We start from the raw sequence: 26,097 nt of genomic DNA, 5'->3' as shown, positions 1-26,097 counted from the left end.
CACTCCCTCACAGTAACACACCCTCACAGTAACATTCCCTCACAGTAACACTCCCTCACAGTAACATTCCCTCACAGTAACACACCCTCGCAGTAACACACCCTCGCAGTAACACACCCTCACAGTAACACACCCTCACAGTAACACACCCTCACAGTAACATTCCCTCACAGTAACACACCCTCACAGTAACATTCCCTCACAGTAACACTCCCTCACAGTAACATTCCCTCACAGTAACAATCCCTCACAATAACATTCCCTCACAGTAACATTCCCTCACAGTAACACACCCTCATAGTAACATTCCCTCACAGTAACATTCCCTCACATTAACACACCCTCACAGTAACATTCCCTCACAGTAACACACCCTCACAGTAACATTCCCTCACAGTAACACACCCTCACAGTAACATTCCCTCACAGTAACATTCCCTCACAGTAACACACCCTCACAGTAACATTCCCTCACAGTAACACACCCTCACAGTAACACTCCCTCCCAGTAACACTCCCTCACAGTAACACACCCTCACAGTAACACTCCCTCACAGTAACATTCCCTCACAGTAACATTCCCTCACAGTAACATTCCCTCACAGTAACACTCCCTCACAATAACATTCCCTCACAGTAACATTCCCTCACAGTAACACACCCTCACAGTAACATTCCCTCACAGTAACATTCCCTCACATTAACACACCCTCACAGTAACATTCTCTCACAGTAACACTCCCTCACAGTAACACACCCTCACAGTAACATTCCCTCACAGTATCACTCCCTCACAGTAACATTCCCTCACAGTAACACACCCTCACAGTAACACTCCCTCACAGTAACACTCCCTCAGAGTAACACTCCCTCACAGTAACATTCCCTCACAGTAACAATCCCTCACAATAACATTCCCTCACAGTAACATTCCCTCACAGTAACACACCCTCACAGTAACATTCCCTCACAGTAACATTCCCTCACATTAACACACCCTCACAGTAACATTCTCTCACAGTAACACTCCCTCACAGTAACACACCCTCACAGTAACATTCCCTCACAGTATCACTCCCTCACAGTAACATTCCCTCACAGTAACACACCCTCACAGTAACACTCCCTCACAGTAACACACCCTCACAGTAACATTCCCTCACAGTAACATTCCCTCACAGTAACACACCCTCACAGTAACATTCCCTCACAGTATCACTCCCTCACAGTAACATTCCCTCACAGTAACACACCCTCACAGTAACACTCCCTCACAGTAACATTCCTTCACAGTAACATTCCCTCACAGTAACATTCCCTCACAGTAACACACCCTCACAGTAACACACCCTCACAGTAACACACCCTCACAGTAACATTCCCTCACAGTAACATTCCCTCACAGTAACACACCCTCACAGTAACACTCCCTCACAGTAACACACCCTCACAGTAACATTCCCTCACAGTAACGCACCCTCACAGTAACATTCCCTCACAGTAACACACCCTCACAGTAGCATTCCCTCACAGTAACATTCCCTCACAGTAACATTCCCTCACAGTAACATTCCCTCACAGTAACACACCCTCACAGTAACACAGCCTCACAGTAACATTCCCTCACAGTAACATTCCCTCACAGTAACACTCCCTCACAGTAACATTCCCTCACAGTAACATTCCCTCACAGTAACATTCCCTCACAGTAACATTCCCTCACAGTAACACAGCCTCACAGTAACATTCCCTCACAGTAACACACCCTCACAGTAACACACCCTCACAGTAACATTCCCTCACAGTAACACACCCTCACAGTAACATTCCCTCACAGTAACACACCCTCACGGTAACATTCCCTCACAGCAACATTCTCTCACAGTAACACACCCTCACAGTAACACACCCTCACAGTAACACACCCTCACAGTAACACACCCTCACAGTAACATTCCCTCACAGTAACATTCCCTCACAGTAACATTCTCTCATAGTAACACACCCTCACAGTAACATTCCCTCACAGTAACATTCCCTCACAGTAACACAGCCTCACAGTAACACACCCTCATCAATGTTCCCTCTAAATTGTCTTCGTTGTGCACGGCCTGTTTATTTCAATGCACGGTCCCTTTAAATTCTCTGCGCGTGCATGATATTTTCAATGGAAAAGCCGGTGAGCGGCCTGCGCAGGACCTTGCACATTACTGCGTGGCTGCCCACACGCACAGCTTAACGGGAACATTGACCCTCACAGTATCACTTCCGTACCATTTCCTCGCAGGCCATTATGCTTCCAGACACACAGAAACTAGGTTGAAGACAGTAGCGTACACAGCTTGAGTTACCTCATTAGGTTCACAAGAGGATGTGGTGCAGTTGCAGTCATTTATTACCGACTTGACTGAATATCCAGCAGGACAGCTTACTAATTCATTGCTGCAACTGCAAACACATTCGTATCTGTCGCAACACTCTGTCGTTATAACAGACAGTGCGCGGTGAGATGGGCATGTCACAGGCTGGTGTTTACACTGGTCCCTGTCACAGACTGAAAGCAGCAGAACAGTTGGATTAGTCTTTATAAGTTGTTAATTCGATCCCTTTAGCATGAACTTTTATTGCTTATAGCTTGGTGGCATTCAAACAGTACAAATAGAATTTTTATGTGAGAGTATTGCACAGCCTCATTGTTGTACAATTGGGCCCCAGGCCTGATTATGTAGCTTTTTGTTGTGTACCAACTGGAGCAATAAAGCATTACTTGTACTGTAGCAACATTGAATGAGTAATCAACAGCTCTCCCAATTATCCAATCTACAATCGCAGTATGTGGCTGATTCCAGCTTATCCAGCAAGTAGTAGAACCATACTGATCAGAATGGACCCAGGTTTGATTTCCAATCTATGCTAAGTTATCTGACCTCACTTTAGTGCAGTGGAAGAGGCACTACAGTTGGTTCAGTACCCCATGCTAGAAAGGAGAACATTGGCCAGGGTTCCAAAACCATTATCCCCAACATTACCTCGCTGGAAATGCACGCATTTGGTTGTAGGGTGACAACAGAATCGGAAGTGGCGTGTTAATTCTCACTGTCACTGCGCGCACGTGAATAATGACCAATTGCTTAAGGTACAGGTGGAAACATACCCCAGTATGAAAGACACATGTTCAGGAAAAGGAGGGTAGGTTGGGGAGAAGGGTAGAGAGACAATTGGCAAGAAAAAGAGGTGCAATATTAAAAGCAACTTGAAGTTACTGTTAACACCACTTTGGAAATTTAGGGGGGTTTTTTGGTAGCAAGAAACTCCATTATCAAAAGACAATTGACTTTGTTTCTCACAATCAACCTGATCTTCCCTAATTGAGGCTCATTGAGTTCACTGGCCTGTACATATCCTTTTTATACCCTGGGGAATAGGTCAAGTAAACCAAAGTGCCTTGGAGAGATAAGGAGGGGGCGAGGGAGGGGGACGTTAGGAGGTTCAGTGTCACACGAAGCAGATACTGATCAGCACCTAACCTGCTTTCTATGTTAATACAACCCCAGTAGTGCAATCACATGTTGAATACTACTGTCTTGTTTTTATGAGTTAACCTTCCTCTGTCTGTGTAGCTTTAATGTTTTACTACCTGGGCATAGTGGAAGAGCAGTTATGAGGAAGGCTAGACTCACCACAAAAGTTGTCTTCTCCACAAACATCTGCAGGAGCAGTCAACCATCTAACATGCACTTCTAGCAGCCATCTGATGTGAACGCGTGTTCACTTTGTGGTGTCTCGCCCACCAACAGTGCATAGTGGGAAATCGCGGGGCCATCTGATGTGAACGCGTGTTCACTTTGTGGTGTCTCGCCCACCAACAGTGCATAGTGGGAAATCGCGGGGCCATCTGATGTGAACGCGTGTTCACTTTGTGGTGTCTCGCCCACCAACAGTGCATAGTGGGAAATCGCGGGGATGCGCCCCAAAATTTTCCCTCTATTCTGTGCTCCCGGTGGGTGAGGCTCTGTATTGGGAGCATGTACTCAAAAAATGTATGCTGTAGTCCTAGCTCTGACCCACGCTTGTATATACAAAGGCAGAAGAGACTTGCAAAATGACCCCTGTAATCTCAACTCATATTAAAATCCATGCCATATATAGTACCGATACAAGGAATTCCAAATTAAAGCAAAGGTTAAATGACAAGAGTAATACATCACACTGACTTGCAAACTTATAATTCCTCTGGCCACTACATGGACTAACAGCAAAAGATATTTGTGAAGATTTCCTCTGTTACATATTTCTAGTGAAATCAAAAACCAAACAGTAGAAAACTTCACAAAGGTGTTAACAATGTGGCTTCACGTGACACACAGGGCAGCTGCTACCTGACATATAAAATTTAAAAATTGTTCACTAGTGAATAATTAGCTTTTCCAAAAACTCACCACATTCATAAATTGGCTTGCATTCGTCTGGATTTTTCCGTGATAGATAACGTCCATCTTCACATTTTTGGTCACGTGGCCGATCGCAGGTTTGCAAATCACAAACTACGGAAATGGGGAACATTCATCAGTGTAGAACTGTTCTACTTCTAAACTCTAATTAAACACACACATTGCGTTAAGCAGTGAACAAATAACACAATTGTTCTCAAAAATATTTTGTCCTTAAAAGGACACTAACATACCAATGCATAACACATTTATCGAAGATTCCTCTCTGCAGTACTTTAGTAGGGAGTGATTTTCAAATGTTGATATATTATCCAGTAGTGTAATTAGAAATTCCCCTTTTCCTTGGCTCTGTACATGCTTAAACTCTGTTAATCTCTAACATCTTCCAGTTCTAATGTAAGGTCATCGACCTGGAAGGTTAACTCTCCACAGATGTTGCCTGACCTGCTTAGTGTTTTCTGGCGTTTTCTGTTTTTATTTCAGATTTCCAGCATTCGCAGTATTTTGCTTTTGTATTCGAAATGTTGTGCTTGTCCTGTTTCTGTCAAGCATTTACAGAATGAACCATGTGTCAAGGATGTGTGTGTCAAAGTTCCTGGATAGCATGTTGCAGTGAGAGTCATTTCTTTGAAATTCTGAGGACAGAATGGACATCTCACAAATACTGTTGAGGTTTTAGGGAGGTTTACATACCATCATGGTCTGTGACCTCTCCTACAGGGGGTGCTGCTGTCAGTTCATAACGGTTTAGAAACCAGCAATTTTTGGCTAACTATACTGGCATCATAACAAAGATTTAACATCGGCATTAGCATTGCCTCGGGTATGCACCCTTTACAACAACAACTTGCATTGATATAGCTCCTTTAACATCATAAAATGTCCCAAGGCACTTCACAGGAGCGTTATCAAACAAAATTTGTCACCGAACCATGACGATAGGTAACCCAAAGTTTGGTCAAAGAGCATCTTAAAGGAGGAGAGAGAGGTAGAGCAGTGGAGAGATTTAGGGAGGGAATTCCAGAGCTTAGGGCCTAGGCAGCTGAAGGCACGGCCACCAATGGTGGAGCGATGAAAATTGGGGATGCGCAAGAGACCAGAATTGAAGGAGTGCTGAGATCGCGGAGGGTTGTAGGGCTGGAGAAGGTTACAAAAATAGGGAGCAATAGTGTGAAAAAAGTTACAAAAATTTGCACACAAAATGTGGGATGACTTCAAAATAGCAACGATAGCTGCAGCAGAATCTACGCTTACCAAGTAAATAGTGTGAACGCTGTACTTCCCATCATTCTACAAAACCTCATTGTTTGACTGTATAATGTTATTAAGAAGTTGTTGTGTGCGGGCAGTATAGTTTGCTGAAGCATTTTAATGTTTTAATCCAAAATATAATTTCATAATTAAGCATCTTTTTAAAACAAAAACATTTTCTATGTTTATCTCAGTAAGTGGGAATAAAGGAATTGTTTCATTATATAAATATTCACCCGTTTCTGCCAGTGTTATATTTAGATACAAACTGCAGAGGTCTATTATTCCTCAGATACCATAAAGCGTAAATGTACTTTGAATACTGCAGCTGAGTGCCAGAAATGCCCATACATACCGCACACATACTGTGGACAGCACTCATCAATATCCCGTCGTAAAGTTGGTCTTTCACACGGCCTACACACAGGTACTGCAAATCGGGAGGAAAAGGACAGGTAACATCAATATTTGAACTCAACAATTGAAACAAGCTTCTATTATTTAGAAATGCCAATTGAGTTTTGTGGACTGCAGTATCAGTAAGATGTAGGAATGTCTGTCAGTTCATACAAGCATGGGTTTGGAGTGTTCAGGTTAATGATAGTGTGAGGTTAGTGTTCAGATTAATGGCAATGTGAGATTGCAGTGTTCAGGTTAATTGCAGCATGATTCTCAGTTTAGTATGTGTTGTTTGTCCATCTTTATCAAAGCATTGCAGATCAAAGATTGGGAACACTACCATCTGAAAGTTCCCCTCCAAGTTACACACCGCCCTGACTTGGAAATATATCGCCGCTCCTTCATCGTCGCTGGGTCAAAATCCTGGAACTCGCTCCCTAACAGCACTGTGGGAGTACCTTCGCCACACGGACTGCAGCGGTTCAAGAAGGCAACTCACCACCACCTTCTCAAGGACAATTAGGGATGAGCAATAAATGCTGGCCTTGCCAGCGATGCTCACATCCCATGAACGAATAAAAAGAAGGCTTTTGAAATAATTTGGAGAAATAACTGGAAATCACTGTTCTAGCCATCATAGATGAATCTTTTCAAGAAACTGTAGTCCAGAAATAGCTGCATATTTTGAATGGACCAATGCCCCCAATAAAATAATAGATAAATACCACACAATGTCCTAACCCATTAAGATGCCAGGAGTAATTTCTGGCGATGTGAGCTGACTTTTACCTGTGATAGTAGGACACGGCCTGTTGGTGCAGTTGATCTGCCTGTTGTCTACACACATGCAGAGCTGGCAAGGTTTGTTGTGTGGTATCCACGTATCCAAATACTGCAAAAGGAAAGCAAGTTAGAAATATATTAAAAACCCTGCCCTGTCCAATAACATTAAATTTAATGTCCAAGGCATTATTCATCCTGTCGTGGAACTGTCAAAACAAGCTACTACATCATTTGGCTTTCACTTATTTTTCTTGTTTATTTCCTCTCACGCTCCTGTTCTCCATACTCAAAATTCCCCCAAAATAAAATAAGAAAGCTTGTAATAAGAAAAAGCCGTAGGGCCCATTAAACTGGCTCCTTCCACAGTCCAACCGCCCCAAAATCTCTATTTTCTCTTCATAACCCGCATCTGAAGTTCTGCTGGCAATTATTGGTTATTCTCCAGACAGATCTGTACACAATTCAGTTTCCTGTTTCTGTTTGCATGATACCATGGCTTGTCTACTGTAGTATAGATTTTGAGGCCCAATTAATTTTGCGACATCTGTATTTTTATTTTCAGTGCATACTAGGGTGCTGGGATATGCAGCATCACTTTCTCTTCAGATGCACTGCAGAAAGAAATGATGAACCTCCTCTCTATGGGAGCTGCCAAGGATCCAGTGTGAAACGTGGTGCAGTCTTCATGCAATTCCAAATGCCAAGGTGGCCAAAACATCAAATTGCCTTCATGTTTCAAGGCCTCAGTTGGGAATCTCAATAACCCAGAGCACTAGAAATGAAACTGTCACATTAGAATAGTGTGATTATAGAGGAGTGTTCATCAAAGCTTCTGAACCTGGTATGCTTTACACCATATCAAGACAAGCTTCAGATATAACTTAGGAATGTTTGAAGATGCCAAATGCGCACACTGTTGTATCTCTCAAAACTAAATGAATATACTGTACACGGAAGCATACTATATTTATAACGAAGGCTAAAATTCTTAACCCGTCTACCTTTTAATAATTGCTGCCATTTTAATTACCAAAGGAACCACTCTGACCCAACTCTTCATGCCCCTTTAACAGCTACAATCATACATACGGGACATTTTACCAATGTGACTTCTATCCTGGCTTTCGCCTTGTAGCAAATTGGTGCTAATGAATTTGACTAAATCATTGCAAAATTCACAGCCAAAATTCTCTTAATAATGATGATAAAAGGTCATCGAACTGAAACACCGAGGGTCATTTTAACCTAACTCGTCGGGATCGGGTGGAATGCCAGTTTTACACCCCGCCCAATATTGCTCTCCATTGACTTCAAGAGAGTAAAATCGGGCGGAGTGTAAAGCCAGCGCTGTACCTAACCCCATCAGTTTCCCAATGGGTGGTTTTAGGTTAAAATTGCCCCAAAAAACTCTGTTTCTTGCTCCACAGATGCTGTCTGACCTGTTGAGAATTTCCAGCATTTTCTGGTTTTATTTCAGATTTCCAGCATCCGCAGTATTTTGCTTTTGTTTACTTAATAATGACAGGTTTCCAGCTTCCTAGTCTTACTTTTTGTTGTTACATCTGTACCTGATGAGGAGTTTGCTGATCATCGGTACATTGAGTGCAGACGTCGGCAGTGACACATTTTCCTTCCAACAGCACCTTCTCTTCTGGACAAAAGCAGCCTTCAGTTGGAGAACCCAGACAATGAGTGGTGTTCTTTTTCACAATGCTATCACAATGCCGGATGCAATTTATCCCACAAGGTTCATACACGAGGGAGTTAGGACACTGGATAGCTAAAGGAAAGGAATAATACCTTAGGCAGGCAGCTATGGATAAATGCAAAATGTAAAGCTTTGTGTTCAAACTTTCAGAGACCCCCTGCCTTTCACACAGCAGGCAGCTTAGTAGAAAACCATGGGCGATGCCCTGCCAGTGGTACAGGGTCTTGCTAAATGTAGTTTTCAGTATTTCATTCAACATAGACCAAGAGTGTCCAAAGAAGCAACGTTTGCTGAATGGGTTTGGTCACATTGTCACATCCTGAGTGCAACATGCTCATCAGGATGCCATCTACACTCTTGGGATTTCTGGCACCTGGGAAAAAGTTCTGTACCTCTTGCAGGTTGATCCCTCCTTGCCACAGAGAAAGTGATATGTGTGTTGCCGCTTGCTAACGAGGCGTCAGTCACTTGTGTGATGCATTTGTGGGCAACCAATTGATTGATTTGCTATACGTCAGCGGTAGTGGCTTGGAAGCATCAGATGGTGTCAACATTAATGCATTAGTGATCTTCACTAAACCCACAGGAGGAGCCATCCTTGTGTAGTGGCTATCTGCAGCCCAGCCTCCATGAGATGACAGCTATGTGGCAGCGCAGTCTTCAAAAAGGGAGGGTATTTTTGGTCCTGAAATGCAGTGTATTATGAAACGCACAAGCTAGACCGCAGGCCCAAATTCAGACCCGTGCTCATCCCCAACAAGGCTCTGCATCGCCAGCATGTCTCAACATTGGGGCTACAGTGTCTGTGTTCACAGGAACTACAGATGTTGTTATAGAGGCACTGGATTCTAGCTCAACAAGACACAATGAAATGGTGTGTGGAAATGGTTCAAGGTAAAATACTTAGAGGAGCAGGAGTCGGCCATTCAGTCTCTCGAACCTGCTCCACCATTCAATTAGATCATGGCTGACCTCCATTTACCCACCTTTCCAAATTCTTTGATACCGTTACCCAACAAAAAGCTATCGCTCTCAGTCTTGAAAACTCCAATTGTACCAGCATCCACAGCCTTTTGGGGGAGAGAGTTCCAAATTTCTATTACCCTTTGTGCAAAGAGGTGCTTCCTGATTGCACTCCCGAATGGCCTGGCTTTAATCTTAACAATTAAGCCCCCTTGTTCTGGATTTCCCCCACCCTATGGAATCCTTTTATCGCTTTAAACATACGTATAATGGCAGGATGGTTCATTGTGGGAGAAGTAAGTCCCTGTGCCGTGTGCACTTGAGACAACTACCTCATATCATTGCTGGCTGCTTGTCCGAGGGTCACTTGTGAAATCAATGAAAAAAATGGTTGAAATGCACAAGGAGAAGAGATCACTTACGGCAAAAGTCCTTTGACCTCCACTTGACGCAGATGCCCAGAAGTTTGCACCTGAAGCTGTATGCTGAAATGGAGTCACACACTTCACTGCCGTTGCAGGCCTTCTGTTGGCACAGTCTGAGATATGGCTGCGGGTTAACTACCTTCCGGCATTCGTCAAATATTGGAGATAGCAGAGTGTTACACTCATCACCCGCCGATACACATTCATGCACCTCTGGCACTTCTTCACCGCAATTATGGGGTGACAATTCTTTCACAGTCCAATCATTTATAAATGTGAGGCTGTTATTAGCTACAGAACCATCCCGGAGTTCAAAATCATTTAACTGATTATTATCACATGTTCCTGGATGCAAACAAACAAAAGAGGCCAATTAGGATGTTAACAACAACAACTTGCATTTATATAGCGCCTTTAATGTATTAAACCATCCTGAGGCACTTCATAGGAGAGTTATCAGACAGCATTTGACACATAAGGAGATATTAGGACATGTGACCATAAGTTTGGTCAAAGAGGTAGGTTTTAAGGAGCGTCTTAAAGGAGGAGAGAGGGATAGAGAGGTTTAGGGAGGGAATTCCAAAGCTTAGGGCCTAGGCAGCTGAAGGCACAGCCGCCAGTGGTGGAGTGATGAAAATCAGGGATGCGCTTTTCCAATCTCTTTGCTTTTCCAATTAACAAATCCAAATGACAAATTCATTTAAATCCAATACGTTATTCATCACTGTTCAAAAATAGCATTCAGCTGCAGGTCTAAATTTAATTAGGTGGACTGGTGGCAGAACTCGGTGAGTCACACTGTGGAGTTCACCCTGGGGTCGCTGCACATGGTGAGCTTCTGATCTCAGGCTTGATCACCTGGAAGCAGCATTCGGTTTATGCGAGAGGCTTCCCCGGAGGAAAGATGGGTCAAACCAGGCTGATCTCACACCTGTCCTAGTAACTGGGTAACAGAATGGCACTTGCAGAGATCTGGACGAAGACATTGGCTATAGCGAGAGGTAAATAAGATGAAAAAAAAATTGAAAATGTGGACAAGGGAAGTAACTTCAGCTAACTTGCTAGTGTCAGTTTAAAACACGTAGCAACATATGAAAATAAGGACGAGAAAAGCCCATCAGACCCATTAAGCTTGGCCCATTGAGTAGGCAGTGTAACCTTGTACACAATGCTGTCTCCTGGGAGAGGTAAAAGAAACAAAGAAAAAGACCTGTGCCTGATTCAGGGAAAGCTTTGGGAAATTCCTTTCTGACTCCTGTTGCCCATGTTGCATTACAATCTCTTCAGATCCATTTCTTTCAATGTACACTGCTGCATGGTATAGTCCCATGTGCGTCATATTGCATTTGTCGCATTGAAGGACACATGCCACACGTGGGCCCATTCACCCAACTTATCTCAATCTGCCTGTAACCTTTCAATCTGCTCTCTATTGCAAACCCCTGAGCTCATTCTTTTGCCTTAATACTCATTTCCCTCAGCACTTCCAGGCCAGAGAGGGGAAAACCAAATTAGCATTTATTCCTTGTCCTGATCCATAACCAGAAACGCTTATTTGCAGTCAGGACAGGTTCAGGCTCACAATGTGAAGGCTTCTGCAGGCAATTGGCCCAGTTGTCGTGGCTGTCATGTGAAGATAGGGATATATGGCTCTGCAACCCATGGAACCAAACTCCAACACCAGCCAGCACCTTCAACACCAGTCAGCACCAACCAAACCCCAACACCAGCCAGCACCAACCAAACCCCAACACCAGCCAGCACCAACCAAACCCCAACACCAGCCAGCACCAACCAAACCCCAACACCAGCCAGCACCTTCAACACCAACCAGCACCTTCAAGGGTTGAGGGGGTCTGGCGAAAAAGGGGGCAAACCCAGAAAAAAATACATTGTTAAATTACTTCATATCAAACTGGTCACAAGATGATTAATTGGCAGCAGATATAGAAATCCATCTGCTTACACAAACAAGTCTCATGTACAATGAGATATGCAATAAGGTCTCATGTACATTTAGCTCACACATGCATTGGTCTAATGTACAATAAAGTCTCTTACAATGAGCTCAGATATGCAATGCGTTCTCAGGTGATACACACTATGGGGTTGATTTTAAATCCTGGCAAGCCTGATCATGTGCTCCTAGTAGGCCTGACACGTGCTCCCATCAGGTCTGATATGTGCCCCCAGCAGATTTGATATGTGCTCCCATCAGGTCCGATATATGCCCCCAGCAGATTTGATATGTGCTCCCAGCAGGTCTGACACGTGCTCCCAGCAGGTTCAATATGTGCTCCCAGCAGGTCTGATATGTGCCCCCAGCAGATTTGATATGTGCTCCCAGCAGGTCTGATATGTGCTCCCAGCAGATCTGATATGTGTTTCCAGCAGGTCTGATATGTGCTCCTAGCAGGTCTGATATGTGCTCCCAGCAGATCTGATATGTGCGCCCAGCAGGTCTGATATGTGCTCCTAGCAGGTCTGACGTGTATTCCCAGCAGGTCTGATATGTGTTCCCAGCAGTTCTGATATGTGCTCCTAGCAGGTCTGACGTGTGCTCCCAGCAGGTCTGATATGTGTTCCCAGCAGGTCTGATAGGTGCTCCCAGCAGGTCTGATAGGTGTTCCCAGCAGATTTGATATGTACTCCTCGCAGATTGGATATGTGCTCCTAGCAGATCTGATATGTACTCCTAGCAGGTCTGATATGTGCTCCCAGCAGGCCTGATATGTGCTCCCAGTAGATTTGATATGTGCTCCTAGCAGATCTGATATGTGATCCCAGCAGATCTCATATGTGCTCCCAGCTGATCTGATATGTATTCCTAGCAGGTGAAGCTATGCACCGGGTGTGCAATTTTCTAAAATCGCCCCTTATGTTATGATACTTTGGAATTCATTGCTATTATTATTTTTAAGCTCTGCTTACCAGGTTAACAATAACTGCAAAAATGTTGGCAGAACACAGTCTGTCACAGCTCTGCACCACTCACCACAAAGTCCAGATACTTTGGCAAAGAACAGCGTTGGCGAAACCCAAAGACCGAAAAGATTGTTCAATGGACTGAAGATGAGAACTAATCCCAAATCTGGGATATTTGCTACAAAGTTGGTGGACCCATGGTCAATGATATCCATGTTCCCAACAGTTAAAGGAGGATAGGCTAGCGTTCCATCGACTGAAACCTAACAGAAAGAAAGAATGGAGAATTGATTCAAATTCTCAACATGTAATGGACAAATTAAAAAGGAAGCTGCTTTCCTATCATGAACAAGAAGCACCAGATCCTACTCTCACCCTGAATTTGGCAGTATTTAATTTAGCACAGTAACTTCTTCCTTGTTAATTGGTAAAGAAAAACCATTTATATAGCGCCTTATCACATCGTTCAAACCTCCCAGAAGTGCTACACATACAACGAATAACTTTGGCGTGCTAGTCAAATGAAAAAAAGAAAGTGCATCACAGCTGACGTGAATGTACTTACTGTCATATTGTCATTTAGCAGAGTTGCAGTGTTGTACTGTTTTATTTCAATTGCTTTGATGCAGTTTTCTTTAGAGGTCAAGTGGCATGGAACCTTATGAATGATTATTTTGGTATCTTGGGCTTCAGTTTGTAGCAACAAGTAAGAGCAGCCTCCAGTTAATGAGAACTCGTATCCATCAAAAGTAGCAATCTGTGTTTTTGCAGTCACTGTGCATACACCTGTTCATAGAACAAGAAAAAGAAATGTCATTTACATTACAGGAAACTCTTTGGTATCCGGCACCAACAGGACCAGGATGGTGCCGGTTGCTTAAAAATTCCGGATGACGGAGAGGGTTATCTACCGATGCTATTTTTAACAAACAAAGAGTCGGACTCCTGTTATTGAGGTGTTCGGACTTCTGACAGTGCCAAGAAGCCGAGTAGTGGCAGTTTGGAGAACTACCCCCACTGACTAACTCGGCCACCGCAGGAGACTCGGACTCGGACTCGGCAACATTGCCGGTTATTGAGGTATTTTCAGAGTATGAATTTTGCCGGTTAATAGAGAATTCTGGGTATTTAGGTGCCGTTTAAACGAGAGTTTCCTGTACATAGAATTTACAGCACAGAAACAGGCCATTCGGACCAACAGGTCAATGCCAGTGTGTATGCTCCACACAAGTCTCATCCCACCCTACTTCATCTAAGCCCATCAACATAGCCTTCTATTCCTTTCTCCCTCCTTTGTGTTTATCTAGCTTCCCCTTAAATGCATCTATGCGATTCGCCTTAACTACTCCCTGTGGTAGCGAGTTCCACATGCTCTCCACTCTCTGGGTAAAGAAGTTTCTCCTGAATTCCCTATTGGATTTATTAGTGACTATCTTATATTTATGACCCCTAGTTTTGGACTGCCCCACAAGTGGAAACATCTTCTCTATGCCTACTCTATCGAACTCTTTCATAATTTTAAAGAACATGACATAATAAAGAAAAGATTTTTTGCGCTTTATGTGCTATAGTTTAATATCAATCTGGAACATCCCAATATAAACTGCTCTTAAAATATTCTTGCTCCTTTTAAGTGCCAGCTTACCTCTGAGTCAGAAGATTGTGGTTTTATGGCCTGCAATCTAGGCTGACAATTCCATGCTGTATTGTCCGAGACAATTTTATATAGTGTCTTTTATGTCTTCAATGCATCCCAAAGTGCTTCACGACCAATGAATTATTTTTGAAGTGTAGTCACTGTTTTTTTGCTGGCAATCACGGCAGCCAATTTGTGTGCAGCAAGGTCCGAGGAACAACAAACGAGATCACAAAGTACTTATGGACAAGAAAGGCCATTCAGCCCATCTTAGTAAATCCAACCAGAAAGACCCGACAGTCTCCCCAATTCAGCTTCCATTGTTTCTTAAAAGAGTCCAGTGTTTTGCATTCACTACTCTTCCTGAAAGTCTGTTCCGTTATGTTGATTGCTCTTTGCATGAAGAATTTCCTGGCACCAGTCCTTTTACTGGAGTGAATCAAGGCGCCCCCTGTCTTACTCTTGCAATTTAACTGAAAGCAATATTACAGATTTACCTGAATATTACTACTGAACGACTAGCTGATATGTTTTGATGGAGTTAGTTGAGTGATGAATGTTGGCGAGGACAGTGGGAGCATTCCCTGCTCCTCTTCGAAAAAAAGTGTTAAGGGAGCTTTTACGTCCCCCCACACTGGCAGACAGATCCTTGGTTTAGCATCTCATCCGAAAGACAACGCCTCCGACAATACAGCATTGAATTGTCAGCCTAGATTATGTGCTCTGCATCTGTTGCAGGCCATGAACGCACAATTTTCTGACTTAAAAGGAATAAGGATACTTTAAGAGGTGTTTATATTGGGATGTTCCAAATTGATCTAAAGCTATAGTACAAAAGCCCCAACATTTTTTTCTTTATTATGTCATATTGTATTCTGTTTAGCTATTCATTGCTTTTTATATTACTTGATGTAGTTGTACTCATATTAATGTTCTGCGGCAATTGCAGCCTATTTCTCCACCTCCCCCACCCCCCGCCCCCCCGCACCTTCCCCATTGACATATAGACCTCAGGAGACCCGATAGCACATAGGGTAAATTTTCATCTTTGCCTCATAACTTTCATTCCATTATAATCAATGGAATGAAACATGACAGGTTCTACAACAGACTGGCGATCCACTCTGCCAGATTACTGCCCATATGGTGAAGATGAACATTGTGTCTCTGGGACTGCAGCACATGCGTTGTTTATATATTAATCTTTTCATTAGGAATCCACAACCTAATGTCCAGAATCCACTCAAGCAATGTTTACTATTGAATCAGTTTTCTGTGGCCTGGCAGCAGTTTTACTTCGGCCTACCAGGCCCACCTCTGAGCTACCAGAAATGGTTTTAACAGCACAGACACTGGACGTCAGCACACGGCTCCCAAAATCCAAATCTAAATACCAACATACAAGTAGCTTGAGAGAGAGAGAGAGAGAGAGCAAGAGATAGAAATAGTGGCTTCAACAAAAAGTTGGTGAATACTCCTTCCAGCCTTACTGCTAGGTGACAAAAGTCAATTAGTGTCAAAGGCTGAATGTGAATCTTGGTCCCAGAAACAAAAGGACAGCGTTTAACTCAGATCAAGTCAGCCTCTGCTCCGTCCTCCCCAAAAAAGTCTCACTTTTATAACATTGCTTGTAAGTGCTACTTACAAGGGCATGACCATCGACAGCCACATGTTTCCTCAATTTTGATGCTGGGTAGATTGTTGCTGCAGGTTGGTTTGCGTAGTTTCTCACAGTTTATTTTATGATTCATGGAAATAACTTCACCATTTGGTTTGCACATGAAACTGTGACACTTATCAGGCAACATCCACTTCTCTCCAGCCTGGAAAGAATGTAATTAAATCAGTGTTAACTATCAATTATCACAAAGAATTTATTTCTCTTCAAACCCCAAATTGCAGCTTTTCTCTGATTGATGCAGACAGTGTAAAGTACCACAACAATTTTAAGAACCAGGAACCATAATTAAATTAAATATCAGTTGTTGATTGTATGTAGACATGTGTGTTAACAGCTAAAATAAAAATACCGTTCAGTATATAAGTGAATAGATAAATTGAACTCCAATAATAGGGTCGAGATTGCCACAAACTCCTAGGGCAGAACCAGAGGACATAGGCTTAAGCTTAAAAGAGGAAAGGTGCACAGATGGTGTAGATTTAACTACTTATGGAAAGGGTATTGAATGGACTGCCAGTGAAGCAGGTGGTGTGGAAAAAAATTTAAGGGTGAATTGGATAGATATATGAGAGAGTGGGTGATCGAGGAATATTCATTTTTGGTGACCGATTAGATGGGCTCAAGAGTGTTTTCCAGTCCCGTACTTTCCTATATTGGTAACCCTGGCCCAGAATTTCCTTGCACCTGCTGCCATAGCTTCACTGGAGGAAAGCCCATTCGACATGTGTAAACCGCACTTCTGGCCAAGTTATGGTGGTGGAACGGAAGCAATTCTGCGGAAATTCTGGGCCCCATGTGTACTTAAACTGCGCAAACCATAGGGCCAATGGAGCCTCGCTGGAAGATGTGGGACTATAGAGCCAGCTGTGACCAATGCTTCTGTCTGATCGATTATACCTGTCGCCGGTTCCCCTTGTCGTCTATGCATTCCCGAGGAGAGGTCGCTGTGAAAGGAAAAGGAAGCTGTAATAAATCCGATTTGCATTTGCTGTAAATAATTCATAAACCAAATTCATTTTTTTCTTGAACAAAGTACTTTTTCTCAGCACAAAATTGTTCATGAGGATTAATAATATTGATTTATGAGCCTCACCTGTGCAGACTTTTTCTATAAACTCGTCACCAAGTGTCACCATCATGGGAAGATTTTCCATTTCACGCAGGCGAATTATGTTATTTGGGTTGGGCCCAGCTAAGGTTAAAAGCTGTTGTTCATCATATTTTTGCCCCATTCCTATTGGGATCACTGTAACACCTAAAATCAAAGAGATTAAGGTCAATACAGTGGGAGTAACAGGAATGATCACATAGTTCACCTGGAAGTTGTTAAAACTAAGATAACTGCACTATACTTGTCTTGTTTTTATTAAATCCTCTTGAGTCATTCCTTGTGACAACTACAATTCCACTACTTTGAAAAGAAAGGTAAGTAAATAAACAATATGGTGCCGAAATCAGTTTGCCTGTTCCCAATACACTGGTGTCCACTTTATTGCCCACTCACTAGAAACAAGCAGACACCAAGTAAGACCAAAGAATAATCATTCAACATGGTTCGGGGAACAATTCCATGTTTTGCATTATTTTTGATTAGGTTACAAAATAATTAAAGATGGCATTAAACCAAATATTATTAGCACCTGATAGCTGCAGATAGATAACCAATGTTTCCAGTAGCTAATGAAAGTAATTTAATAAAGGATGAAAGAAGAAAGACTTGCATTCATGCAGCTCATTTCACAAGCTCACAACACCCCAAAGCACTTTACAGCCAATGAAGTACTTGTGAAGTATCGTCACTGTTGGAATGTAAGAAATGCAACAGCCAATTTGAGCACGGCAAACTCCCACAAACAGCAATGTGGTAACGACCAGATAATCTGTTTGAGTGATGTTGGTTGAGGGGTTAATATTGGCCAGGACTCCTCTGCACATCGAATAGTGCTGTGGGATCTTTTATATCCACCAGAGAGGGCAGACGGGACCTCAGTTTATCCAAAAGACAGCACCCCCGACAGTACAGCTCTCCCTCAGTACTGCACTTTTTGAAAGAGCAGTCTTGTTTCAGTGCAATAAATATCAATTACAGTGACATACCTGTTATGATTGCTTCCTTTGCTGCCCTATCAACACTATCCTTAGAGATGTCAGTAACTATCACCACGGCAACCTTTGGAACACCAGGTCTTGCTCCTCTTGCCTCCGTTACACCATACTCTACAGTAAAGGAGAGTGCTTTGCCTGTGGCATATCACAAAGACATTATTGGAGTATATCCTCTCATTTTCTAGCAATTATTTCAAGTAATAAAAAATACATTAAATACAAAAGTTATATTTCTGAAAAATTCGACAACGGAATGATATTAATGTCGGAGACCCTTTACCTATTTGACTCGGTCCGGGCTCCCTTTGCTGGATATTGTCAATCAGGTCCAAAAGGTTCTCCTTCTCCTGGTCTTCATCAAAGGCAATCTCCAGTGTGTTGGTCTTCCCATACTGCAGGATGGAGATATGGGTGGCGTCTACCCCTGCAGTCGGAAAAAATAATTAGCAGAATAAAAAATATATAGCTCTTCATCTGATGTATATAAAGCAAAGCTCCCCCAGGTTCTGTCAAACAGGTGGGAAGTACCAGTGCAGCAGGAATAATAAAGAGACTTCAAACCGCTAATTAAAATACTGGGGGTAATTTTAACCCCCAAAAGCAGGTGGGTTTGGGTCGGGTGGGAAGTTAAAATGTAAAAAATCTGAAAGAGGAACCCAACCCGCCTCAAATCCGCCCACTTCCGGTTTTAACGGAGGAGGGACGAGGGGCGGGCGACCAATCCATTCCCAGGAGGTGGGCTGGTCATTGAAATCTTTTAAAGAGGCTGCGTGCCTTCATTCTAAGTGTTTCTATTTTTAACCACAGTCGGCTGGGTTTCTTTGGCCTCGGGAAACGCAACAGCTAAAAGGAGGCGAGAAGGGCTGGATCCATCAGGTTACTGCCTTTACACCACTGCTTGTGAGCCAGGGGGAGCAGGAGTGTTTCCTCCAGTCCCAACAAGCTACCCTGTAAACCCACCCCACCCCCCCCACCTCCATGATCTCCCACCGACACCATTGTGATATCACCGACCCCCCCCCAATCTCCAACCACCCACGCGATCACCGACTCCATGATCTCCGACTCTCCTTCTGATCCCCCCATCTCTCCCTCCAATCTCCATCTCTCCGATCTCTCCCTGACCCCCCCATCTGTGCCTCCCATCTCTCCCTGACCGCCCCCCAGCTCTGCCTCCGATCTCCGACTCTGCCTCTGATCTCTCACTGCCTCCACCTCCAATCTCTCACCAACCCTCCAAACCAAGACACCATGGAATTAAACCTCCATGGCGTCCCAACCATAACTCCTCCCTCCCACTCGGGAATCCCACCCCAGTAAATATTGGGGTCACTGTTTCTGTGACAATTCCTTAACAATCTGCATTAAAATTAAGACAACAGTCCATTTTTGAGAGTTTCTATTTTTGGTCTATTTTAGTTCAGAGGAACACATTCAGGCCAGGTCCGCATTGTGTCTACCAAATTTCAGCTGTAACTTAGATAGAAATTCAACTTGTTCTTATGAAAGAGCAAAGAAAAAAAAACCTTTATCTCCATTGAAACCAGACCTGCAGCAAATTAGACAAATGCCTGAGTAACATTCGTCTGTGGAACAGTGACTAACAGTAAGATGGTGCCTATAATATGTAGGTAGGTAGGAAAGAAGGAAGGATGGAAGGAGGGACAAACTTCACAGGCAGTGAATTATTTTTTTAATGTACGTACTGTCATTTGTAGGCAAATGTGGCAGGAATTTCCCACAAAACAGCATTCACAGAATCACAGAATCACAGAAACCCCACAGTGCAGATAGAGGCCATTTCGGCCCATCGAGCCTGCACCGACACATATCCCACCCGATCCCCGTAACCCCTACACCAACACATATCTCACCTTATCCCCGTAACCCCACGTATTTAATCCCCCTAACACTAAGGGTCAATTTATCATAGCCAATCAACCTAACCCGCACATCTTTGGACTGTGGGAGGAAACCGGAGCACCCGGAGGAAACCCACGCAAACACGGGGAGAATGTGCAAACTCCACACAGACAGTCACCCGAGGCCGGATTCGAACCCGGGTCCCTGGTGCTGTGAGGCAACAGTGCTAACCACTATGCCACCGTGCTGCCCATTGAGATGAATGAACTGCTAATCTGTTTTTGGTGGTTAGCCAAGGGAGGAATGATGGTTAGGACTCTCTTTCAAAGTGCAATGAGATCTTTCATGTCCACCCAAACAGGCAGACAGGAGCTACCTTAACGTCTTGTCTGAAAAACAATACCTCCAGCAACACAGCACTTCAATACTGCATTGAAATGTCACTCTTGCTGCTATTTAGTTCTACCGAGTGCACATGTCTGAGCTGTTACTGGCTTTGTGTGGTGGTTTGTTCTTATTCATATGCTCACGTTCCTTTCACTGACCTGTTTTGACTTTCCCGATAAAGGATTTCGCAAATGTTTTCATTTCTTCAAACTTTGTCGCTCCAATATTGGCACTGCCGTCGAGCAGTATGACAACATCCATTGGTTCCGTGCACAGAACTATGGGGAAAAGATCGAACTGTGCTTACAATTCTCAATATTCCACATGCGATTTTTAGCAGCCACATAATTTTGGAACACATTCCTCAGAAAAAAAACGTTACTCTGTTTGAAAAGCTTTCAATCTAAAGTGTGCATGAATTTTGATGAACTGACTGTACGTTACACCTCAACAAGCTTACGGTGTGTCTCATCAATATTCATTTCCTTCACATAACATTGCAGGTGGCATATTGAAACTGGATGGTGAGGTGAAGAGGGGCCCATGTCTTATACAATTAAAGAAATGTAAAGTTACTTGGGAGTTGGAGGACATTGAGAAGAGTAAATAGTTACAGTTGCAGAGATTTCTCAATGGACTATTTTTAATGAATTGGTTAAGATGCTTGGGCAAAATGTCACTGTTTGTTATTTTAATGAGGTCATGAACCCATTTATCAAACAGGTTGTTAACATCAGTAAAATAGATAAATTTCACCAAAACGTGTTAACCAATTCCTTAATATTAGCACACAGGGGAACTGCAGACCCAAAATATATCCTATTGCTCCCTAGCACAGTGTATTGATGTCCCAATCCCATGCACTGTAGGCCAGACCGTGGCATAATTCTTTTTACCCCCCAAATATAACTTTTCCTGTCAGCTGATTGAACATTTTGGGCTAAATATTGAGTAGCGCTCCCTAACTTCGTTGGGGTGCTACTTTTAGCACCCTGGAAAAATTAGTGCCCCCGCAACGAAAATTGAGTGGTAGCACTCCAAGAGGGTAGCGGGGTGCTACTGGGAGTGCCCCGCTACCCTCTTGGGGCGCTGCGAGGGGGTATTGCGGCGCTATGTGCCACGGTATAGCAGGTCTGCCTCCCCTTCTTAAAAGGGGAGCGGCCTTGCGCAGCGCAACTCGGGGCCCAGCTGGGCCCCCAGGGATCGGGAGCACCGGCAAAAGAGCCCGGCACTCAAGAGAAGTGCCGGGTTCATGGAGCGCAGCTGGCACTCCGCAGGGGGGGCGGGTAAGGAGACCGGGGACGGGAGTGGAGGCAGGTACTGGCAGGCGGCCAGCAACAAAAATGGCCGCCCCACACCCCGCCTTTAAATAGTGCCTCCCCAGCCACAGGTGGGCCCCCTGACCCCGTCGGACATAGTGTCTGGCGGTAAGTCAGGGGGCGCTCCAGAAGATCGCTAATGGGAGGCGCAAAGCAACCCAATTTTCCCCCCTTTAACTCTTAATTCTAACATAGTTATTGTGCCGTCCCTGGAAACCACATTTATTGAATATAATGGGCCCAGATTATGCGGTGGGTAATGACAATAAACTGACAGCGGTCGCCGTCATTACCCCTCTGAAACTGACCGCAACCTCAGGATTTAGCACATACGCATCTAAACGTGGAAATCCTGAAGTTCCGGTCAGTCATTCACTGCTCCGACACTGGCTGTGCTGTGGAAGCCCTCCCCACCCCCGCCAATAGCCAGCGATCAGTGTAATCAGTGAAATCAGTAAAACTGACGAAAACTTGGGCTTCTCTGTGGTTATATCGCTGTTAAATACCCCATTAAATGTTAAGCCTTGTTGGAATAGGGGTTTTAACAGCGTATTGACTGCTAAACAACAGTTCTGGCCCTGAAAAACCAAATTTTTATATTTGTGGAGTGTCAATTTCTCCATTATGATAAAAATTACAATTTTTTTAAAAGCTTTGTTCATGATATTTCAGCTTCTTACTTATCCCCGTGTGAGTGTCCTAATCTTTATTTCGCTCTCTGTAACATTTTAAGAAAGTGGGGATAAACGCAGCTTTTCATTTCCTGGTTTGCTGTCTGTGGGGATTCCCACTACATTGCGTTACAATGAATTGCATGTCGAGAAAGGCAAACCTCTAGCCACAGGGATCACGAGATCTCTGGTTGGCTGCTCCCACCTCCCCCCCCCCCCTTGTCCCGCCTCGGTAAAACCCGGAAGTCAGCGGCTTAGAGCAGCTTCACTACATGCTCAGAATTTTTCCCAATTGAACCCATTACCGGCGCCCAATCCCACGAGCTCACCCATGTTAAAATTCCCCCCGTTAACTCTGTTTCTCTCTCCGCAAATGCTGCCTGGCCTGTGGAGTGTTTCCAGCATTTTCTGTTTTTATTTCAGCTTTAGTGTAAATTGGGCACAAAGACCTGAATTTAATCCAAACTAAAGTGGAATGACACTCCGTTTTCCAGGAATTCTCACTGTGCTTTGCTCCGAAGTTGGGTTAGGTGCTGACTCTGGATTCAAGTCGCATTTACACATAACTGCAGAAGGAAAGCCATTGCTCATCAGCATTATAGTTGCTGTGTGAATACACTCTTAAAATGAGTGTGGGTCATTAGTTCAGAATATACTAGTGGAGATAGTATGGTTTAATTTGTTGGTATTTGGATACATTTTCATCCCACTACAGTATATTTCAGCATTTCTCTGCTGAGTTAGCTATACAAGTTTCCATTTAAATGACAAGGGTCACGAGGCAAGGATTTCCTCACTAAGGATACCCGGAGAGAACATTTTCCTGGACCTAGCAACTAGACCTACAATGAATTAATAAATGAAATAATTCATTAACAAAAGGGATTAACTCACCACTGCAAGCGTAGCAAAGTTAGTGAGCTAATACATTGCTGTTGCAAAATCCTCTTTTATGCCGCTAGGGTTAGATGAAGTAGGGTGGGAGGGGGCTTGTGTGGAGCATCAAAACACTGGCATAGTCCAGTTGGGCCGAACGGCCTGTCTCTGTGCTGTAAATTCAATGTAATTCTATGTAAAATCCCAAGCCTATCCACAATTCAAGTAATAAAGGCATCTCACCTGATAGCGACAGTGTTGAACTCTCGGTAGCTGTGGTTGCTGTGGTAACTGTGGTAGCTGTGGTTGCTGTGATTTCAGCAATGGTTGGTTGGCAGCAGTTTTTGTAAACAACGTCAACTATATTAGTAATGTTGTCATAGGTAGTTTGCACAACTGGAAGTGGGAACTCGGTTATATCAATGTCAAAACCAACAACAATTGGTATTAATTTCACATTATTGTCTTTGACAATTTTCAAAGGATTTGTGATGCTGTCCGTTGAGGGGTTGCTGGTTATCATAAACACGAGGTCAGGTGCTTCTTCCCTCGCACCATTCTGAGTGGTTAAAGTTGCTTCAATGACGTGCATTATAGCACTGCCCGTATTGGTGTGCTCTCCTCCATGGAACTGCATTTGCCTTATTCTTTTGATCACTTCCAAGTTGCTCTGAGTGCTTGCAAAAGTAAATTCATCATTTACAGTGTCTGAGTACTGGACGACAGATATATGCATGGTTTCTTCTGTTACATGGAACTTTTCAACAGTTTTAATAATGAATTCTTTTGTCTTGTTAAAGTTACCTTCCCCAACCTTGTTTGATGTTTCCAGAAGGAACACAACATCAATTTTATCCTTTCGATTAGGCGATGTCATGGTGGTCATTAAATGGGCGACTGTTGGTGTTGTGGTACTTGCCGGTGTGGTATCTGGCGGTGCAGGTTCCACAGTGGAAGGAGTTGGGGGGGTAGCTCCACGACTACACACATAATCTAAGATCGTCCTTTTATATTCTTTAAGCTCATCGACATTTTTCAAAATAAACGACTTGCCTCCGGGTGACTTGTCTGTTATCAAGCCTATTTCCTTTAGATTTATACCTGTTCCAATGCCCACTGTGATCACAGTGACTTTTCTCTTGATGATGAAAGATAAGGCCCCTTTAACGTCTTTGGATGAGGTGCTCGCTGTCACGAGTATGGCTATTTTGGGAACTTTTTTCCTCGCATCCTTTCCAAACACAAGAACTGATGTATGTTTCAAAGCTTCTACTAGGTTCGATTTGGAACCACCGATGTATTGCATTGTTTTCACTAGCATTTTCAGTTCTCTTACACTCTTCTTTTCCCATAGGTCGAAGTGTTTGTTGATGCGCGAATGAAACTGCAGAACGGAGACGCGTATGTTTGACTGGCCGATCTGCATCTGCTCCATCATTGACAACACAAATTTTTTCACATCTTCAAACTGTTTCTTTGAAAACGACTTGCTGCCATCAATCAAGAAAGCCAACTCCATTACCCTGTGGCAGCCATCAATGATTTCAATCGTTTCTGGCGGCAGGGTCGAAATTGGCTTTGGTATCACCACAGTGCAATTTTTACAATGCAAGAAAGTTCCAGTACATAGGCTGAGGGAGCATCCATGAAAAAGAAAAGAGAGCAAATCATAGTTCCTATTATCTTTAGTACATCACCTCCACATAGACTATCATGCAAAGTCATCAATATTCCATAACCAATCTAGACCCATCTTTTGTTTCTTACTTGTCCCATTACCATCCCCCCTTTGCCTCACACCATCAACCCTTTTGTTATTTAATCTCTCCTGCCTTCCACCCTATATTTATATTATATTATAAAATAGATATATTTCTTAAGGCTAAAGGGATCAAGGGATATGGGGAGAAAGCAGGGACAGGGTACTGAATTTGGATGATCAGCCATGATCGCATTGAATGGCGGAACAGGCTCGAGGGGCCGAATGGCCTACTCCTGCTCCTATCTTCTATGTTTCTATCACAGACCTTCCCTTTTGTTCTTTTCTCCCCTCCCCCCTTTCCCTGCCCCTGTACTTGCTTAAAACCTGTTACATCTCTGACTTGTTCCAGTTCTGATGAAAGGTCATCGACCTGAAACGTTGGCCATGATTTTGCCATCGGAGGCGGGATCACGGCAGGAGAGGTCGTTGGCGGGTCCCGGTCCCGCACCCGGCTCCAGCCACTCTGTGAAAAGGATTTTCCCTTGATTGGACTTGTTAAGCCCGCCCTGTGTGTTTGCCTGTCAATTAAAAGAAAGCGGGTCTGATAACGTCATTTGATGACGCATCATCAGCTGGTTTCCCTAAAGGGACCATGGCCACATTCATTTTGACAGTTGTGCTGTCAGTGTTCTGCAGCATTGAGGTGCTACAAACACTGACAAGCACTGCACAGAGGTGCACAGCTGCACTAAGGCTCTTCTATACCTCCCTCCATATGCTTATGGAGGGAGTCACAGCACGCAGGGAGGTTCTCTTCCCTTCCAAGGGCAGAAGACACCTCCCCAGGACACCAACGCAGCCTGGTTGCACATTGCACAGGAGGACATAAGCAGGGATGTAGTCAGGAGGACCTGGGTGAAGTGCCATAAACCTTTCAATGATCTCAGTAGA

At 43.7% G+C, this 26,097-nt stretch overlaps 1 protein-coding gene across 1 annotated transcript in view; it reads right to left on the bottom strand.

The window, feature by feature from the left end:
• Window positions 1-26,097, bottom strand: part of vwf (von Willebrand factor) — a 141,548-nt gene that overhangs the window by 39,299 nt on the left and 76,152 nt on the right. Inside the window, exons 28-42 of the mRNA XM_086010148.1 lie at window positions 23,688-25,075; window positions 20,737-20,856; window positions 18,609-18,752; window positions 18,320-18,463; window positions 17,316-17,477; window positions 17,120-17,166; window positions 16,187-16,364; window positions 13,471-13,691; window positions 12,976-13,168; window positions 9,978-10,325; window positions 8,453-8,664; window positions 6,891-6,993; window positions 6,058-6,132; window positions 4,440-4,544; window positions 2,352-2,554 (exon numbers count right to left, since the gene is read on the bottom strand). Coding sequence (XP_085866274.1) covers window positions 2,352-2,554; window positions 4,440-4,544; window positions 6,058-6,132; window positions 6,891-6,993; window positions 8,453-8,664; window positions 9,978-10,325; window positions 12,976-13,168; window positions 13,471-13,691; window positions 16,187-16,364; window positions 17,120-17,166; window positions 17,316-17,477; window positions 18,320-18,463; window positions 18,609-18,752; window positions 20,737-20,856; window positions 23,688-25,075 — 3,643 coding nt within the window. The remainder of the gene's footprint in view (window positions 1-2,351; window positions 2,555-4,439; window positions 4,545-6,057; window positions 6,133-6,890; window positions 6,994-8,452; window positions 8,665-9,977; window positions 10,326-12,975; window positions 13,169-13,470; window positions 13,692-16,186; window positions 16,365-17,119; window positions 17,167-17,315; window positions 17,478-18,319; window positions 18,464-18,608; window positions 18,753-20,736; window positions 20,857-23,687; window positions 25,076-26,097) is intronic.

This window comes from Somniosus microcephalus, chromosome 17, assembly GCF_052327205.1.
Source record: "Somniosus microcephalus isolate GS21.2 chromosome 17, FLI_Smic_1.0, whole genome shotgun sequence".
Lineage (NCBI taxonomy): Eukaryota > Metazoa > Chordata > Chondrichthyes > Squaliformes > Somniosidae > Somniosus > Somniosus microcephalus.
The sequence above is the reverse complement of the archived record's forward strand: the minus strand, read 5'-3'. Positions and strand labels throughout refer to the sequence as shown.